Source organism: Ursus americanus, chromosome 15 (assembly GCF_024610735.1).
Source record: "Ursus americanus isolate L20-20 chromosome 15, mUrsAme1.1.p, whole genome shotgun sequence".
Classification (NCBI taxonomy): domain Eukaryota; kingdom Metazoa; phylum Chordata; class Mammalia; order Carnivora; family Ursidae; genus Ursus; species Ursus americanus.
Genome location: NC_142141.1, coordinates 37,740,564 through 37,761,675, shown reverse-complemented (window position 1 = coordinate 37,761,675; position 21,112 = coordinate 37,740,564). Strand labels below are relative to the sequence as shown.

Genomic DNA, 21,112 nt, shown 5'->3' with positions numbered 1-21,112 from the left:
TCTGGCCTCGTCTCTGTACAGAGATTCCTCTAAATCTATCCGTCTAAGAGGCAGAACCCAGGGAAAGCTTCAGAGAACAGTGCTAAGCAAGACATATCCTTCCTTCCGTCCATCCTAGCATCCATCCGTCCATCTCTCCACCCTGTTTCTCTCCTCTTATCTCTGTCCTCTCTTAGTCTCTCCCAGTGTAACTCTGTCTGTATCTTCTCTGATTTCTATCTCTGACTCTGTATGTGTCTCTTCCGCTCCAGGCCTCATGCTTTCCCCTTCACTTCCCATTCACTTCCCTCTTATCTGAAAGGTTAACACTTTTATTGACATCACATCTCATACGGCATTCATCAAACTTACGCTGTATGTGCTTTCTCCTCGACTTCATAAGAAATCTTCTAAAGTAGGCAACGATGGACCACCCAACTCAGTATTTCTAGTTCCTGTGCGCTCACTCCACGCTTATTTAGAGAAAACTAAACCAAGTGTTGATACTGAAGCGTTCATCTCAAACGCTGCCTCTCAACGGGGATGTGCATCAGAATCTATTTTTGTTTCTTTGACAATCAGAATCCTTTTTACCCACACCAAGTCTTGTGAAAAATTGTGCCGAACCCTCCATCTTAAGTTCCAATATCTTTATGAGCCATAATCTGAGGATGAACCTCTGTTGTGGGCAGTGGTAGTGGTACTGAAGAGCTCCAAAAAGTGACACAAAGGACAAGGAAAATGTATTGGGGTTTACGGAACTCTCTGTTATCAAAGAATTCGATGGAGCAAATAACCATCTGACAGGTTACTCAGCCTGACACTCAGATATTTGGCACACCCCTAGGAAACCATCAGCATCAATTTTGTGGAACCATGAGTACACCTTTTGCAGGGTAGGAGAATGTACTAAGATGTGTGGGAGTGTGTGTCTCTAATGGCATATGGCCTACAAGATACTCAAGAGGCTAGGAACGAGCAATACGACCCCCCGTGTGTGTTCTCTGAGTGCACACACTGTCTTCAACTGTGTCTGGGCTACCTTGGTCTGTGCCAAGTATGGTAAGGTCAAAACAACCTGACAACAGTATCACTTCTGGCGGCAGGTATCAGGACTGCAATAGAAAGAAAGAAGAAAACATGGCAGTTTTAGCCATTTGGGAAGCACAGCCTGATTTCCCAAGAACTCCAGCTGGCTGCTCCATTCCTGTCCTCTAAAGATTACCTTTAGCTACCAGCTGCCCTTTCTCATGCTGGTGGGGTTGCCCAGTGGAAACGTAAAGATACATAAATGGAAAGGTCCTTACCCAAGAGGTCATTCTGAGGAAGCCAGTCCACAATTTTCACATTTGTTGCCAATTTGATGTCTTTGGGCCAATGAGAAGGATTACACTTCCATATCACCCCTTGAGACAGATGAGCAAAGGCACTGTTCATCTCCCTGAGAACTTCCTGGGACTGATATTTGTTCACCATGGAGCCCAGGGCCACAAGGACAAAACCAGAGTCTCCAAACTTGGCAATGAAATTCTCAAATTCCTAGAGAGAGGTAAGAAAGGAAAAGAGGTGAACAGAGTTGCTCATGAAAGCCTAGACAGCCTTGAAATAAAAGTTAGCTATTTACTGAATACACCCTCCTGTCAGTGCCTAGAGCTCACTAGGGTCTCCGAGCCCCTGGACAGCTCAGTGCCCTCTGCACTCTGCTCATATCCATTGTGTCTGATGGCCCCGAAGTCATTTTTCTGAGACCTCAGGACACATCCTACCATTTTAACACTTTCAATAATCACAAATGAGTGAGAAGACAGCTGTAGGCGTCCAGCCACTACCACAATAGTCCAAGTTACCCTTGAGGCACTCAAAGCATACTGTAGCACCAACATCTAGATCTAGGACTTGTGTGTCTAACAATGTTTTATAGAAGAGGAAGGTTGAGGTGGTGGGAATCTCTTTCTTCATTGAAAACATGGCCCCAGTACCTCCTCCCTCGTTCTAGGTGTGGGGAGATTTGGTCATTTAGGAATGTTCCAATGCCAGACCAGAGATGCTAGTGCCTGGGAGAGTGCCAGTTGCTGTGCTGGCCCAGGAGGGGGCAGCATGCCTTCTGGAGGCTGAGGTAGATGCTGGGGAAATGTCTCCTTCATATACTTATTAGCCATCTGCCTGTCTTCTTTGTTGAGGGGTTAGCCCATTTTTAAATTATTGGTTTTCTTACTGTTAAATTCTAAGAGTTCTTGTATACTATGTATATTTGTGTATATAAAGAGCTTATTGGCGTATGTGACTAACGCTCTTTTTAAAAGACAGGTCTCTACCAAATGCTCGCTTTTGTTCTGTGGCTCCTCTTTTTATTCTCTTGGCAGAATTTCTGTCCGGAACAGAAATTTTAATTTCAACTTCACACACTTGTCAACATCTTTTTCTTTATAGAACACGACTTAGGTTTTGCACTTAAAAAGTTTTCAACAAACACTAGCTCATCTAGATTTTCTCTGATATCATATTCTAAAAGATTTATACATTTGTGTTTGCATTTTATATTTAGGTCTGTGGGTCTATTTTGAGTTAATTTTCTGGAAGGGTGTATGGTCTGGGTCTAAGTGTGTGTGTGTGTGTGTGTGTGTGTGTGTGTGTGCAGATATCCATTTTTCCTGCACGATTCTTTGAAAGTCTGTGTTTTCTCCATACAATTGTCCTTAGTTCTTTAGTGAAACATCACTGTACTAAATTTGTATGAGTCTGTTTTTGGGTTCTTTATTCTGTTACATTGACTACTTTCCTAATCTTCTGCCAATATCATTCCATCTTGATTATTGTAGCTTAGAGTAAGTCATGAGGTTGACAATGTCAGCCCTTCAACTTTGTTCTTCATCTTCAATGTTGTGTTGGAACTTCAGGATTTGGGCTCTCCATGAACATTTTAGTACCAGTTCATAATTGTCAACAAAATAAATTGGTGAGATTTTGACTGTGATTGTGTTGAACGTATTGATCAATTTGGAGAGAACTAAATACTCAACAATATTGACTCTTCCTATCTATGAACATGGACTTTCTCTCCACTTATTTAGTTCTTTGATTTCCTTCATTAAAGATTTGTCATTTTCCACATAGGAATCTTGCACATATTTTGTTAGATTTATTCCCAAGATCACAATTTTGGTGGTGCTAATGTAAATGGAATATTGTTTTTAATTTCACATTCTTCTGTGAATTGCTTATATATAAGATTGGCTTTATAAATTAAACTTGTTTCCTGTGACATTGCACTAATTGCTTACTAGTTACAGGAATTTTTTTTTCACATTTTTGGATTGCACCATCATGTCATCTGTGAACAAAAACAGTTTTATTGATTCCTTCCTAATCTATATGCCTATTATTCCTCTTTCTTGTCTTATTATGTACCTAGAACCTTCAGTATGAGGCTAAGAGGTAGTAGTAAGAGGACATACTTGTCTTGTACCTGGTAGGTTGTCCTTTCATTTTCTATACAATGCCCTTTGATACAGAGCAGGTTTTAATCCTGATGAAGTCCTATTTACCTATTTTTTCCTTTATTACTCATGCTTTTGGTGTCACATCTGCAAATTCATTACCAAATACAAGTCCATGCCGATTTATCTCTTTCCTTTCTTCTGAGATTTTTATGGCTTTTACCTCTTTATTTAGGCCATCAATCCACTTTGAGTTAATTTTGGTATGTGGTGTGCGGAAGCCTCAAAATACATTCTCTTTCATGTGAAAGTACAGTGGGCTCAGCACCATTTGTTGAAGACACTATTTTTTCCTTCATTGAATGGTGTTGGCACCCTTGTCAAAAATGAATTGGTCACAGATGTATGAGTCATACAACTGTGTCCTTGTCACATTGTTTTGGTTATTCAGGGTCTCTTACATTTCCATATGATTTTGAAAATTGGCTTTTTCATTTCTATAAAAGGAAGAGGCCATTGAACTGTTGATAAGAATTAGATCAAATCGGCAGATCACTTTGAGTAGTACTGCCCCCTTAACAAGATTAAGTCTCACAATCCATGGTCTGGAGATGTCTTTCTATTTATTTAGGTCTTCCTGAATTTCTTTCAGCAAATTTTAGTGTCCAGTGCACATGTCTTTCAACCCCTCAGTTTAATTGGATCCTCTTGAAATACAATAATTTACTTAATTTTATTTTCAGATTGTTCAAGCGGCTAAAAGGAAACACAACTCATAATTGCACATTGCTATTTCTCCCTGCAACTTTGCTGGATTCTTTTATTACATCTAGTAGTTTCTTTTTGGTGTATGAATTCTTTGGGATTGTCTATACAGAGAATTATGTCATATGAAAATCAAACTATTTCTACATTGTCCTATTTGGATGCCTTTTCTTTCTTTTTCTTGTCTACTTGCTCTGTCAAGGGCATATTTGAATAGCAGGGATGTAAGTGCACATCTCAGACTACTGGCTCAGGCAGCACGATTGCATTCTATCATGACAAGTGTGTTGCTAGCTAGAGTGTCCCATATACTCTTTATCATGTTCAAGAAGTACCTTCTTACCCCTAGCTTTGTAAGTATTCTTAGCGTAAAAGGGAGTTGATTTTGTGAAAAATTTTTTCTGCATCTCTTGACATGATGTATTTTTTTCTCCCATTCATGCTAATAATATGTTGTATTACATTGACTGATTTTGTTATATTAAACCATTAATAAAATATCTATCTCCTGCAAAAGTTATGACATAAGTCTATTTTGTGTGGTATTGATTGGTAGAGAGCCACCCTTAGATGAATCTTAAAGTTTCTGATTTAATCCCCTAAAAATGAGTGTTCATACACTTTTGTCAATTCTTCAAAACATTTGTTCCTTCTTCCTCTGCATTGTTTGGTTGTCCCTAGCTCACAGCCTTACTCCATTGTTCAGTATGGCTCTATTTGAGTCCATCGTTCACTACACCGTAAGATCTACCATCCGAGGGGACCACATAAAATCTGCTTTGCTGTCTTTTGATAACTATAAGATTAGTGTAAATCTATTACTTAAAATTGAAAAGAGTACAGCATGACATCAGAATAAGAGGCTACATGCTTTCACTCCCTAACAGAAACATTTAAAAAAATATATATAAAAAGAACCGAAGATGGACTGCATCCCAGGCCAATGTGTAACCAGTCTCACCAAAGCCAGCAAATAGCTTTGAAAACACTGTCTCACCAGAATCCCCAGCCTCAGCATGTGGATATCCACATGAACAAGAGTAAAATCGACCATCACCTTACACCATACAAAAATCTCAACTCAAAATGGATTAAAGATTTAAACATAAGACCTGAAACTACAAAGCTCTTAGAAGAAAACATAGGGGAAAGTTTCATGGCATTGGTCTTAGCAATGATTTCAGTGATATAGCACAATGCAAAAGAAAACAAAATATCAAATTCAAAATGAACAAACACCGAAACAAACAACCACCACCACAAAACCAACTGGGACTACATTAAACTGAAGAGCTTCTGCACAGGAAAAGAAACAATCAACAGAGTAACACACAACCTACAGAACAGAAAACACCTGCAAACTGTATTCCTGATAAGAGATTAAACTCCAAAATGTATAGGAAAGGCCTACAACTCCATAGCAAAAAATAAAAAATCTTCTAACCCCATTAAAAACTAGGCTAAGGACTAGAATAGACATTCATCCAAAGACAACATGCAGATGGCAAACGGATACATGAAAAAATACTCAGCAACACTAGTCATCAAGGAAATACAAATCAATTCCACAATGAGATATCAATTCACACCTACTGGTATGATTATTAAAAATGGAAGGCATGTGCTGAGGATATGCTCTTTCTCAACAACCATTACATACTATGGTTGGGAATGGAAAATGGTGAAGACACTATGGGAAACAGTATGGAAATTCCCCCAAAAGTTAAAAATAGAACCACCATATGATGGAGCAATCTGATTTCTCTTTCTGTACCTAAGAAAATGGAAAACAGGATCTCAAAAGAGATATCTGCATCCCCATATTTAGTGAAGCACTATTCACAATAGCCAAGATGTGGCAACAAATAAAATATGCGTTCAAAAGATCAATGGTTAAAGAATCATATCACAGTATAATGGAATACTACTTATTGCTTACCCTTAAAGGAGGAAATTTTCTAATATGGGAAAACGGATGCATCTTAAAGACATTATGCTGACATAAGCCAGAATAGCAAATACTGCATGAATTAACTTATAGAAAGCATCAAATATAGTCACATTTTATTTTTTTTAATATTTTTTATTATATTATGTTAGTCACCATACAGTACATCCCTGGTTTTTGATGTAAAGTTCGATGATTCATTAGTTGCGTATAACACCCAGTGCACCATGCAATATGTGCCCTCCTTACTACCCATCACCAGCCTATCCCATTCCCTCACCCCCTCCCCTCTGAAGCCCTCAGTCACAGTCACATTTTAGAATCAAAAGTGGTAGCTGGTTTCCAAGCGTGAGGGGGGTAAGGGAAGATGGTAGTTGTTATTCCATGAAGGAACAGTTTCAGTAAGCAAGATGAATAATATCTACAGCTGTGAGACACAACATGGTACCTACAGTCAATAATTATGTTTTGTACTGTTAAATATTTGATAAGGGTGTAGATCTCATATTAAGTGTTTTGACCACAATAAAATAAAATTTGAAATAGTATCAAATACCAAAAAAAATGGCTAGAAAAAATAAAACAATAAAATAAAATAAAAATATATATCCTCATTGTTTGTCTGTCTCACACTACATCACCCCCAGTTCCCACTGGCAGGGAGCCACCAATTCTGCACTGAAGAGCTCTGCATGAAGTCCATATTGACACTTAAGGTTTTACTTACTTGTGGTACTGGTTTAACAGGTCTGGCCAGTAAGCCTCCAACATACACAGTGTTGGGAAGCAGGGGCCGAGCAAACTCAAGGGCAAAGTCAGAGTTAATAAACTACAGCTCTGCTTTCTTTAGAAGATGAGACAAAACCGGCCTAGAACCTTCTGGGAAATGTTCCTTGATGGTATTGTCAATTGTAGACTGTAATTGCCGTTGCTTCATGTAGAAATCAAAGAACATCAGAAAATTCTTCACTCTGCCCCAGAAGTCCATGTGGTCAGTTAGCAAGGATCGGGATACCGGAACATAAGACACAGGGCTTGGTAGCCCATGGTCCATACTGCCAAACTGGGTGGGAAGAATTGACACAAACTGCTTCCCAAGCTTCTCAGTAACCAGGAAAGAACAGAAGTCATAGATATCAACAAATATCAGGTCAAAGTTCTCATTTTTTAAGGAACCCATGATATCAGCTCTCCTTAGCAAATCACTGCATCGAATTCCCAGTTGTTCCATTAACTTTACAAAGTTGTCAAATGTTTCTCTGTAAAAACAAAAACAGTAATGACAAATATTCATTGGGGTTGTTAATTTTATAATACTTAAGAGAGTCTTTGGCACGAAGAAAGACCATATCTGGCAGCAGTCCACCTATTTTATCAGTGTCCAAGGAACACTCTGCTCTTGCCACTCTGCTCTGGGTGTTTCTGCTTCCTAAAATGTTCTCACCTCCTCCCCTCCCCTTTCTCTGGCCAATCCATATGCACCCACTAGCAAAGCTAATTTATGGTCTAGAATTTCTAGTTTGTCTTTGCGTTTTGTTTTCCTTTGCTTTTTTTGAGATCATTCTACATTGAAAACATTCCTGTCACTAGTAGATCTCAGGGTTCCATGTCTAGTTGATACCTTTTCTGATGCTCTGTTGAACTTTCATTTGTATAATGATCTTTTATAAGACAGGATAGTCTTTTATACGTGACTATCCTGTTTCCTAACCAAACTGTGGAAATGGCATCAATATTCATGATGTAGCCCTTTTATCTGAAACTGGGTATATCCTGAATTTGACAGACCCTCACACAAGGAACTTTCCGATGGTCATACTAGAATCTAAACTCTAAGCTGAACATGAGCCTTACATCTTCCTACCTGAAAATATTAACATTTTAAACAAACAAAAATAAAAGCCTTTTTGAAGCTAATCACTATTCTTCCACTTCATGCCAGCTGGAGTATTCACAAAAGTTCATGCTAAAATTCTACCAATATCTATTAAGACTCTTGTCTATGGGCACTATTCCAGGAACTATTCTTTCAATGTTTTCCCATCAATGCCTGCAGGGAAAATGACCCTTTTTATACAGCATATGGACGATAGATGAGAATATTCTTGACAAAAGGTTACAGGTCAGGTGCTTTGGAGACCCATGGGCCTCCTAGTTGAATGAAGGACTGAGAGAATCAAGGCCCAGCAAACCTGTAACCTGTGCAACATTCCACCATATCAGCCCACTTAAAGAAGGAACATAGGTGAGAGCTCATTAGCAATATGCAGATGTCCACCTGGGGTTTAAAATCACCTTCATGTGACAACAGGTGATGAGCTGAGATTATTCTCTATTACATTTAAAAACATTTTACATAAAGAAATATTGGTTAATATTGTTGAAAATTCAAGATACGAAGTACAAATTCTTCAAAAGTAGAGCATTAATCGTGTTGGAAATTAAGTTGATCAATTGAAGAAATACAGAAAGCACTGTGCTTCCCACATTATACCATATTTAGTATGTGTGTAAAACTGGTCTTTGAAATAAGCAAGTGAGGGAGAAGAGACAAGACATACAATTTTAAAATATGTGAGTAACAACACAAGATGAAATAGACAAAGTTTCAAATGAGAACTTTAGACCAGAACTCTTACAGATGAGAGAATTTGGTCTTCTAGTCTGACTAAGGATAAAGGCTTTATGGAAAAAGCCAGATTTTAGAACCACCTTGTAGCAAGTAGAATTTCTACAGAAAGAAGGGAGATAGACATTAGGCCACTGTATTAACCCAGCAAGGAATGAGTTTGGGCCTTTTCCCTCCAAAGTGAAAAGTGACAACTTTCTATATATCCCAGCTAATGACAACATCTCTCAGGTTGCTCACTCATTTTGTATCACCAAGATAGTTGGTTTTTTAGAGTTTAAAAGACAGTGGTTCAAGGTATTAAAAAAATCAATATTCATAAGCATCTTTCTATTCTTGAATTTATGTGAGGATAAGGGACGAAAAATAAGTATAACGTGGTAGGCCTCACTCGCCTGCCAACAATGGGAAATTAAGTTGTCTGAACCGCCTTCTTTGCTGTGGAGTATACATACGCAAATATCTGGCAAAATGTTGCCTGGAAGATCCAGAAGGAATAGTCCCCTCACTACATACATGCTTGCGGTGGAATATAACAGTACAAAGACTGAATGACTGGGAGTGCAAAATTCATCTACTCCATCCACCCACTGCCGCCATCCTTGATCTCCCCATCCATCCACTCATCCATCTATCCATCCATTTCTCTTAAACTCACACCAACTATCCATGCATTCAACCATTCATTCCTATCACTAAAATGGCAAGTCTTTCATTCAGAGAATAAAAGAAATTACCTGCCACGCAAAGCTTCCCTCATAAAGAAATCAAAATATTCCTTAAATTCTTTTCTGTGACCTTCGGGTGAAAGCCAATTGATAACATTGTATGAAATGTCATTCTTTTCTAAAAAAATAAAATAAAAAGATAAAACACCAATAGGGAAATGTTTACTTATACCATACAACCTAAATTAACATCGACATGAGGATATCACGGTTTCTTTCTTCCAACCATATCCCTGGTTTCTTTATTCTTTATTCTCTGCTTTCTCATTTCTTCAATCGTGCAACCTGCTAAACTTTATTGAGAACCATATAATGATACAGTCACTTTTATTCATTTTAAAGTACTGGAAGTTTCTATTTAAATTTTACACTTAAAGGTATAACTATTCACCATTTTTAAGTGAGAAAGGAGTGCCAGATAATTTTTCAAGAGTGCGCATACAGTGAATGGTACACTTTGTAACTAAATACGTATCTTATTTTATCCCAGCTCCCCAGTCATTTCCCATTTAAAAAATCATTTTTATTAAAATTAAAAGTGATACATGCACAGATTTCTCAATCAGCCAAAAAACTACCAACACCTAAATGTAAAACAGTAGTCCTCTGCAGCCCTACTTCACATCTTGGCATTTCCCCCATAACTCATGTGTAAAAAAGTCTGACACCATTTTTGAAGTTGGACTGATGACAGCTTTCAAGCTCCATCTCCCCCTTAACCTTCTGTGACATATCTTGGCAAACAGAGAAGAAAGCCTCGACATGCCCTCCCTTCTGTGAGCAAGAGTTTCAAGGCAAGCAAGCCAGAGACCCTCACTTCCACCCTATTCAGAAGCTTCCGTAATTGGCATTTTGGGACAAAAGTATAGGTGTAGTGTTTCAGTGGTCCTGGCCATGTGTCTCCCACAAACCTATTTTCTGTGTCAGCTTGGACCATGCTTCTGAATCCCAGCATGAGCTGTAATTACTCTACGCTAGGTAGAACTCTGTAACCAATAGCTGTGCATCTCAAGGACTGCCCCCAATATAAACAGTGCTCTGGGCAAGACTGATTCCAGTTTACAAGCCCACAGAATGGTTGAAGAAGGGTGGTCACTATGTCATATGATGAGATCCACACCCATAAAAGTAGAAGGTGCACTACAACCTTAGAAAATGCCCTTGCTACTGCTGCTGATTATAACTCTGCAGCTAAAAGAAAACTTTGATTAAAAGAGGAATAGGGAAAAACACCGATGACACCCCCATGGAGTTAATTCAAGGGGTTCATTCAAACCCAATCTCAGGTCTCTCAAAGTCACCAGTAGGGAGGTCCCTAGGCTTGATGACACTAATTGGGGCATTCGAGGAAAAAATTGATAAATATGAGCAGGTTAGAACAAACTGTTCCCCAAAACACATCTAATAACAGCCCAAAGGATGAGGAAATACAGGGGGAAATCAGGGTGGGAGAGTCAGGAAAGAAATTAAAACAGAGTCCTCAATTTTGATACATGTGGAATTTAACATTACTCTAGAAAAAAACAACCTTTATAACAGAAGAAAAGCACAGAATGGTTTTTGTCCTCTACACCAAAGCTTCTAAATTACTTTCAACATCGAATGAGATGTACCAATGACAAACCTTAATGGTCTTAATCAATACTTGGGCAAAAATAACAGGTATATGAGAAGAGGCCACTGAATTTATCAAAGAAATTTCTGTACTCCGAGGAGTCAAAAATATTAGTTATAGAAGACAGATTTGCTTGCCCTGTCTTAACTACTGCGATTAAATATCCCATAGTCATAACAGCCATTTTTTACATTATCTCCTAGTGGGTATGGTTGCTCTCATATAGCAAGTCACTAATAAAAATAAAATTAAGGTTATAGCATTTACAGTCAGCTTGACAAAAAAGGCACCTTTGGATCTGCCCAACATATTAAAACTGTTAAAACATCCAAATATATATTAAAACAGTGCCTTTAAGGATTATAATGTATTAAGCAAAGAGTGATTATCTCCACTGGCTCTCTAATTTATAACAATTATAATAGCCTAATTTAGACTATTCTTAAACCAGCAAAGAAGTAAAGATGACTTGCAGTGGATTACTATAAAGCTATGGACATGACCGATCATACTAAGCCCCCACCCCATTTCCAATATTACTGAAATTGGTGACTGTATCTAAGTACTAATAGACACTTTGCAAGCATAGATTTGGTAATATGTTCTGTTCACTTCCTATTTCCACAAGCTCTCAGCTGCAGTGTCTCTTCACCTTCATCTTGGCAGGACACACATCACTTGTAACTGGCTTCTCATGGACTACCTCAACAGCCCTGCTCACAAGCTTTGCCGGCAAGATCTTAACCACCTGCAACTTTCTCCAGAAGCACATGTGTGACACTGCGTGGAGGACAACCTCCTTTCGCAGAGATTCGTCCAGCACACGCATGCAGGACACAAACATTCACACAGGAGCTCGCAGGAGGGATGTGCTGCTGGCCCCACACAAAGCACAAGCCATGGCATTTCAGTTGAATCCCTGAGAAGAATTACGTGTCAGATGAAGGCCGTTCCGCCCCTGACACCATCAAGAAACAACTATTGTGGGTCCACTTCCACCAGGAGTGTATAAGGAGCTTTCCTGGACACACATTCAAACAGAAACTGGTGAAAATGTTCTTTTATATATACACACACATATTCAACTATATATGCATAAATTCTGAAAACAAAAGTTGGCCAGGAGGTAGTAGTGAGGATTCTCATCATAAGATGACGGAGTACCAGGAATCTGTCTCTACACCTAGATAACCATTGCACTGGTAGGATCTGTCTAAATCTTCTGTCCCGGAACCTTGCAGTCAACATCTGTGGAAGGCTTTATCTATAAATTGCAGGCATTTTTAGTTAATTTCAGTTATTTCAGCTCTGATCACAGTACCAGCTACCTAAAACTCACCCCCATCTCATGGCAGGCAGCTGAACATGTCTTCATAAAGCAGCTTGTACACAGCTTTCATGAGCTAGAGTGGGCAAAAAATGACCTGCTCCTCCAAACCTCAGGCATCTGTGCTGTGATTGCTGACTGCTGCTTCTGATCACAGAGGCGCAAAGAAGTAGGCAGCAACGTTCGTGCATTGCACTGTATTATTACAACCACCCACCCTCTGGCTGAATGGGCTTCAAGGGATATAAGAGACTGATCCCCTTTTCCCCCATCATTTTTCTCTTTGTCCTCTTTTGGGAGGGAAACAGTAAAGGCTAGGACATGACAACACAACTGCATATACCAGCAATATTAGAAAGTGTCCATTCATGCCCAGGAAAAGGCTCAGAAAATATCTGAAAATACCAAAATTTATACCTCAGGTTGATCCTCACCACAAGGGCAGCCTAAAACAATCACAAAACAAAAACAATAAACAAATTAATAGCAAAAATCTGCACACTCTGGAGAAGGGAGGAGGGTCTCATCTCCAGATTTAACACATTGTTAAAGTCAACTGGTCAGTTTTCCACAAAAATCACAAGACACACCAAAAACAGGAACCTGAGGTCTATTCAGAGATAAATAATAAATCAACAGAAACTGTCCCTGAGAAAGACCTGATGGCAGATATACTAGACGATGACTTTAAAATAACTGCCTTAAAGATTTTCAAAGAACTAAAGGAAGGTAGAGAGAAAGTTAAGGAAAAAGTGTATGCAAAACAGAAATATCAATAAAGATATAGGAACTCTAAAAAGAAACCAAAAACAAATTTTGGAACTGAAAAATGCAATAAATGAAATGATAATTTCACTAGAGGGATTCAAAGGCAGATTTCAGCAACCAGAAGAAATAATCTGTGAACCTGAAGGTAAGACCATGGAAATTATCCAACGTGAAGAGCAGAAAGTTAAGACACTGAAGAAAAGAACGAGCCTAAGGGACGTACATATGCATTGTGGATGCTCATCAGAGGAGAGCGAAAGAAAGAAAGGAATGGAGAGACTATTTTAAGTAATAATGGTGAAACCCCCTAATCTGGATGAAAGATATGAATATAAACATCCAGGAAGCTCAACAAACTCCAAGGAAAATGAACTCAGACACCCACATCAGGGCACATTATAATCAAAATTTAGAAAGATAAAGAGAGAATAGTAGGGGCGCCTGGGTGGCACAGCGGTTAAGCGTCTGCCTTCGGCTCAGGGCGTGATCCCGGCGTTATGGGATCGAGCCCCACGTCAGGCTCCTCTGCTATGAGCCTGCTTCTTCCTCTCTCACTCCCCCTGCTTGTGTTCTCTCTCTCGCTGGCTGTCTCTATCTCTGTCAAATAAATAAACAAAATCTTTAAAAAAAAAAAAAAAAGAGAGAATAGTAAAAGCAGCAAGAGAAGACACGTGAAATGATGAGCACTCATTGTTATATACAACTGATGAATTATTGAATGCTGTATCTGAAACTAATGACGTTGGCTAGTTGAATTTAAATAAAAAAGTAAAAATAATAAAAGCAGCAAGAGAAAAGTGACTCATCACATTCAAATGATTGATTTACTCAACAAAATTGTTTGCCGGAGAACATCAAGGAGATGATGAATAGATTTCTTTTGGGGATGGGGGGATGGGCATCCAAAGAAAGAGAGAGAGAGAATCTCATGCAGTTTCCTTGCCAACATGGAGCCAGCCACAGGGATGGACCTCACAACCCTGAGATCACTACCTGAGCCAAAATCAAGTGTCACATGCTTAATCAACTAAGCCACCCCAGGTGCCCCTAAGATTGACAATAGATTTGTAATCAAAATTTTGGTGGCCAGAAGGCAGTGGGCTAATATATTCCAAGGGCTAAGAAAAAAATGATCAACAAAAAATTCAGTGTCTGGGGCGCCTGGGTAGCGCAGTCGTTAAGCGTCTGCCTTCGGCTCAGGGCGTGATCCCGGTGTTCCGGGATCAAGTCCCACATCGGGCTCCTCTGCTGGGAGCCTGCTTCTTCCTCTCCCACTCCCCTGCTGTGTTCCCTCTCTCGCTGGCTGTCTCTCTGTCACATAAATAAATAAAATCTTAAAAAAAAAAAAAAAATTCAGTGTCTGGCAACACTTCAAAAGTGAGGGTGAAATTAACACATTCCTGGTAAACAAAAGCTAAAGTAGGTTGTTACCCCTAGGCCTACACTGACAGTAATGTTCAAGGGAGCCTTCCAGGGAAAAAGGAGGCCACCAGGTCGTAACTCAAAGGGTATGGGAAAATAGATATTTTAATACAGGTAAATGCATAGGGAAATAGAAAGCTAGTACTATGGCAATGCTTTCTAACTCAGCTTGTGGTTTCTACATGTTTTTTGAAATGAGCATATTTTTTAAAATGTATTATTAGTTTGAAAACAAGTCTTACTTAAACTTTGTTTGTAACTCCAATCAAGTTTTCTCTGTAGTTTAATGTACTAACACATTTAAATTAATGATAGTTTATGTTTGGGGGCACACAAAGTAAAAAAAATGTAATTTTGCGATGTCAACAATGCAAGGGGTTCGGGATGAAAAAAGCACTATATGAGGAGGATTTTTGAATTTTAATAAACTAAAACTGTTATAAATTAAAATGTGAGTGACATAGATTTAGCATGTTAAACTAAATCCCCATGGTAACACACATAAAAAATAGCTATAGATACACACAAAAGGAAATGACAAAGGAATTTAACATTACACAAGAAGCAACCAGACACAAAACAAACAGTAATACAGAAAGTGAGGAACAAGAACCCTATAAGGCATGTAGGCAACAAATAGCAAAAGGACAGATAAAAGTTTCTCCTCATCAGTAATTACATTCAATGTACATGGATTAAACTCTCCAATGAAAAGACAGATATTGGCACAATGGATAAAAATACATGATCCAACTGAAATAGCCTTGTATGGTGACAGATGGCAGCTACACTTGTGGTGAGGACATCGTAACATGTACAGTTGGCAAATCAATATGTCCCACAGCTGAAACTAACGTGACATTGTGTATCAACTATACTTCAATAAAAAGTAACACTTTCAAAAATTTTGTAAAAATGGGATTGACAATGGAGGAAAGAGGATGGAGGTGTATGGGAGCTTCCTGTACCACCTTTGCCACTTTTCTGTAAATCGACAGTTATTCCAAAGTAACAAAATGTATTTTAAAAATAAATACAAAAACAAGAAGCTCAAACACACAAAGAAAACCATGATCCAAATATACATACTGTGTTCAAGAGACTCACTGTAGAGCCAATGAGAAAGACAGAAAGGGAAACGACGGAAAAAGATATCCCAAGCAAGGAATAAGCAAAAGAAAGCAGATGAGCAGATAACAATCACAACAGACTTGAAATCAAATAAGATTGCAAGAGACAAAGAAGGACATCACATATTAATAAAGGTTCCACACAGCAAGAAGATATAACTATTACAAACACATACGCACCTAATGAGAGGCCATCAAAATAGCTAAAGCAATAACTGGCACAAAAGAGGGAGAAACATTCACTTCTATATAATCACTGGACATCTCAACGCCCACTCTCAGCAATGGATAGAAAAACCAGAAGAAGATCCGTAAGGAGACAGAAGACTTACACACATTGATCCACTAGGTGTAACGGACATATACAGAACACTCTACCCAACACAACAGCATACACATTCTTCTCAAGGGTACATAGGACATTTTCCAGCGGACACCCTATGTTCAGCCACAAATGAGTCTCAACAGATGTTAAAACATGCTTCTCAAAGACTATCTGACCACACCACGATGAAGTTAGAAATCAACAACAGAAGGAAAACTGGAAAACTCAGAAATTATGGAAATTAAACAACACCCTTTTAAATAATCCATGTATCAAAAACAAATCACAAAGGAAATCATAAAATACATAGAGATAAATAGAACTGAGTATAAAACATACCAAAACTTACGGGATGCACCAAAAGCAGCAGTTAAAAGGAAATTTACAGCTTTCAATGCCTACGTTAAAAAGGAAGTCATCAAATTAATAACCTATTCTGCCACCTGAAGACACTGGGGGAGAAAGTGTACTAAACCTAAAACAGAACTAAGATTGGGGGCAAACTAATAAAATTGGAAATAGAAAACCAATAGGAATCAATGAAAGCAGAGCCCGTTCTTTGAAAAGATCAAGAAAATTCACAAACAAGAAAGATACAAATTATTAGGACCAGAAATGAAAGAAGGAACACCACTAATGACCACACAGAAATGAAACGGACTATAGGAGAATTCTATGAACTTGAGATGGCAATAAATCAGGCAACAGATGATATGGACAAATTCTTAGAAAGACAGAAACTACCAAAGTTAACTTAAAGAAGAAAAAGACATTCCAAAGAGACCCATAAAGAGGAAAGGTTGTTCCCTTTGGGGAAAGAGCACAGAATCTCTTGCCATTGAGATATCCAAACTATAAATGAAGGTTACACACGTGTCTCCACACACCAAAGGCACAATACACAGCCTCGAGCAAGGTTCCTTATCCTCTACAGATTTTCAGACATTACTGATCATGACCAAGATGCTGATTCACTTCTCTACATGCACAACGCTGGTCTTTTGAATAAGACATTCAGTGAAACATTCACCTCCCTCACCAGCCTCAGGCAGCAGGTCTCATAAAATGTCATAATGACTGACTTATACAAGTTCAAATGGAAATAAGTGAAACACAGAACGTTCTGGTCATCCATCAAACATGAAGGGAAACGTCTATTCCAGCCCCAAGACTAGCCACCATAAAAGCCCAAACAAACCCTCCTTTCCCTGCTCTCTCAATGTATGTTTGGACCAGACTGAGACTTGCCTTACTCTCTCCATGAAGCCTGATTATGTTATTAATAAGCCTTTGTGTATTTTTAAAGATTTTAGGTTTAAGTAATCTCTGAATCCAAAGTGGGGTCTCAAACCCACAATCCCGAGATTGCAAGTTGCATGCTTTACCCACTGAACCAGCCAGGAGCCTCTAATAAGCCATTTAATAACTTCCTTGTGTGTATATAAGGCCGTAAGTCTGAACATCCAAACCTAACTTTGGAGTGGGGAGAGACAGCCTGTCTCTTAGAGTGGCTACAACAATTTAGGAAGAAACAACACTAATTTTACCCAAACTTTTCCAGAAAAGTGAAAGAGGAACACTACCCAATTCATTCCATCAGGAAAATATTGCACTAATAACATTGCCAGAAAAAAAGAAAGAAAAAATCCCGAGCAAATCAGAGAATCGTGACCCACAGGGACACAGATATAAAATGGAAACCAAAATTTAAGCAAATTACATATAAAATTACATAAAAGGGAAAATACATCTTGACCAAGTGGAACTTGTTCCGAGACTACAAGGTTAGTTCAACATTTGTAAATCAATCAATGCCATTCATTATTTTGACAAAATAAGCAAAAAAAAAAAAAAAACCATATACTCATACCAATACATGTCGCAAAAGCAAGAAATTACACTTCAGCAAATTAAATATTGTGCTCTTCAAAAGATACTGCTAAGAGAGTGAAAGATAAGTCATGGACTGGGAAAGAATATTTGCAGATTTATATCTGATAAGATACTTATATGCAAAATACCTGAAGACTCACTAATAAGAACAAATAACGTAATTTACAAATGGCAAATTTGGCAAACAGTTACCGGTGAAGATATATGAACGGCAAATAAGCACCTGAAAAAATGCTTAGCATCATTAGTAATAAAGGAAATGCATATAAAAATCACCATGAAATACAACTAAACACTCACACAACAATGGCTAGAAGTAAAGACTAACCATACCAAGTATTGACAAGGCTGTGGTGTGCATGGAACTTGCAGATGTTAAAATTCCTACTTTAAACAACTAAATAAAACCAGGCCAAACATATGTTAAAATGGTTTTTAGACATGGCACCCCAGGTAGCACACAGCATTCATGGACGGCTGGAGAAAACTTCCAAGATACAGCTCATAGAGGAGGACCCAGATGTGGCCTGACCATCAACCTGAGGTGAGCACTTCAGATTTGGGGGAGGACTTGGCAGCTAGAATTCACAAGGCAGAATACCGGAATACCACTAGAGAGCTGTAGGGAGAGAAAGCTCTGGGGTTGGGGTCTTCCTGAGAACAGTAAATGCAAACATGTGATGAAATTTCCCCAGGAACCATAAAGAATAAACAGAACAAAACCCAGAGGTTATACAGAGCCTCTTCTCAAGCCGCTACTCAGCCTTGACAGTTGAAGATCTAAAGGAAAGCTCCCCGATCAGCTAGCTAAAGATGCATTTTGATCTAACTCCTGTAACTTTCTCTAGACAGGTACTAAAATTCAGAGGGAAAGGTGGTTGTAAATTATTAAAGTCTATAAACCCCAGCAATAAGAAACTGATCTCACCTTGATAACAGCAGACTAAGATACTGGGTTTTTTAACCCAGGGCTAAGGTGAGCCCAACTTGATAGATAAACTAAGGAGCCCGTGAGTCTAATCAAAGCCTGAATTCCAACACAGGGCTACCCCACATTACAGGCTGATCTGCTCTCCTACTTCCATACCCAAAGAAAGCTGGACTAAATGGCTCAAGGCGTGGATGTCTGGTCAGGACCATGTCCCTCCAGACAGAAGTTTGCTTCAGGCAAGCCCCTGAGAACCAAGATGTAATTGCACAGACCCGCAAAACAAAGAAGAACTGTCACCTGGGGGATGTCTACCTGGCAGAAGGAGAGGTACAGCAAGCTCTTTTAGGAAAAGGAAGACTCCGAACTGCAGACAGTTAAGGCCACTGGAAGGTGGCATCTTGTACTTGTGATCCCAGGTACTGATCAGAGCAATCCTACATCTCGGCATTAGAAACGGGAGCTAATTCCGTTTTTCTGCAATCATGTATTCATTAAAGATGTAAATAAAAACCCCATAGGGAAGTTATCCAAGCAGGTAGTTAATACAGATTCAAAAGGTTCAACACTGAGTATTGAATCAGGTCAACAAAAATGATCCAGTCATGTGTTCCCTTATTTGCAGACCTCTACCAAGTTCTACTGCTAAAGAGAAAATAAATGAACCTCGGAAATCTCCAGTGAATGGTAAATATCGCAAGAAACTCTGGTCTCTTAAAACTTGGAACCAAGAATAAAACTAAGGGAATCCATGGGTGCCCTGAATGGTTTGTACTCTTGAGTGTGGGTATGTGTGTTAAAGAGATAGAGAGTCTAAAGCTTTCAGGGAACCACCAAAATGAAAGGATCATGGACTACAACTGCCATGGTTGGCAGTCAAGGCAAATACACAATTGGACTGACAATCAAGGCGGACGCAAAGGGATGTGTATGGAAAGGATATGCAGTGAACTAAACAGAACCCGATCTAGGTGATTAAACAGTAACAGAGCGTGAAGTTCATCTCCAGATTTTCATAATTGCTCTGACTTGGTTTTCATTAAAAATGATTAATTTTGGAATTTTTCTAAAGTAAAGTTTCAGCAGTTCTGAATGAGAAACCCAGAGTTAAAGTTCCAGATCCACCCAACTCTATTATTAACCTGCTGTGCGAACATGAACAAATCTTTTTGAGTTCTCTGCTCCTCTGTGTCCTTGTATGTCAACAGAGAAGCCTTGGCAAGATTGATGAGCTTCATCTTAGCTACAAATTGTTTGGATTCAGTGACTCAAGAACATCTGACATCACTAGGCACAAGTCATGGGCAGCCAGAGATGCCTCGAGAGTGTAGGATCATCTCATTGAGAGATTCTGATCCTAGGACATGACTAAAAGACATCCTTTGAAGAAGCTTTCTTAAAGTGCCCCTCTCCTAACAGGAGTAGAAAGTAACCTATAAAACAGGAGAGCAGCTCTCCTTAAATAACAGAAGCTATAAATATGGCCGAACACTTCTGTTCGGTACAACTAAAGGCACACCACAGAGCAGTACTTACCAAAATGATCACAACGATGTACGGAGCTTGCCTGAAAGGGAAAGACACCTAGCTGAGGGGGTAAAACACGCAGTTATGGCACGTGGAGGCCTGGTCTACAGAGCCTAATATGATATCCAGCAGTTAACATAAACATACACACACAGATTTTCCCCTTCTTTCAGTATAGCTAGATTCAAACAGATTTTGTGCTAAGCGGTACTAGACAGAAGACATTGTCTCTCTGGGATAGAATTCAATGATTCCAAAAACCATACCTGGGATTAAAGATTGTTCTCCAGTAAGAAGCATAGTGACATTATGACCATGATCTTGAAGAAGGTGAGACACCTGGTCCATCAGTAGAGAATGGCTCCCCCCTAGGCAGAATACAAAATTTCAAGTTTGTAAAGATGTGAACACAGAGTCTGAAATTGATGTGGAGGGTGGGGATATGCAAGCTAAGGGGGCAGAGTGTGGATTGTGATCCAAGGAAGATAAGTTACTTCAGTCCCCCTGTCTCACTTTAGGTAAGCTCCAGGAGAGGTACCTATACCCAGTCTGCCCGAATCTTGACCTGAGGCAATCCTCCATCAAGTACTTTTGTGACTCATGGTCTCCATGTCAGTGTTATGAACTTCCCTGCTTAGGCCTTAAGGTGTTCCTGATCCTAGGTACAGACTGATTTTAGCCAGGCCTTATG

The 21,112-nt window shown here is 39.0% G+C and overlaps 1 protein-coding gene across 1 annotated transcript in view; it reads right to left on the bottom strand.

Annotated features, from left to right (window-relative positions):
- The window catches only part of LOC123785479 (UDP-glycosyltransferase 3A1-like), a 29,534-nt gene that overhangs the window by 4,838 nt on the left and 3,584 nt on the right, over positions 1–21,112 (bottom strand). The window contains 4 exon segments of the mRNA XM_045787261.2: positions 1,287–1,518; positions 6,857–7,388; positions 9,496–9,604; positions 20,688–20,789. Coding sequence (XP_045643217.2) covers positions 1,287–1,518; positions 6,857–7,388; positions 9,496–9,604; positions 20,688–20,789 — 975 coding nt within the window.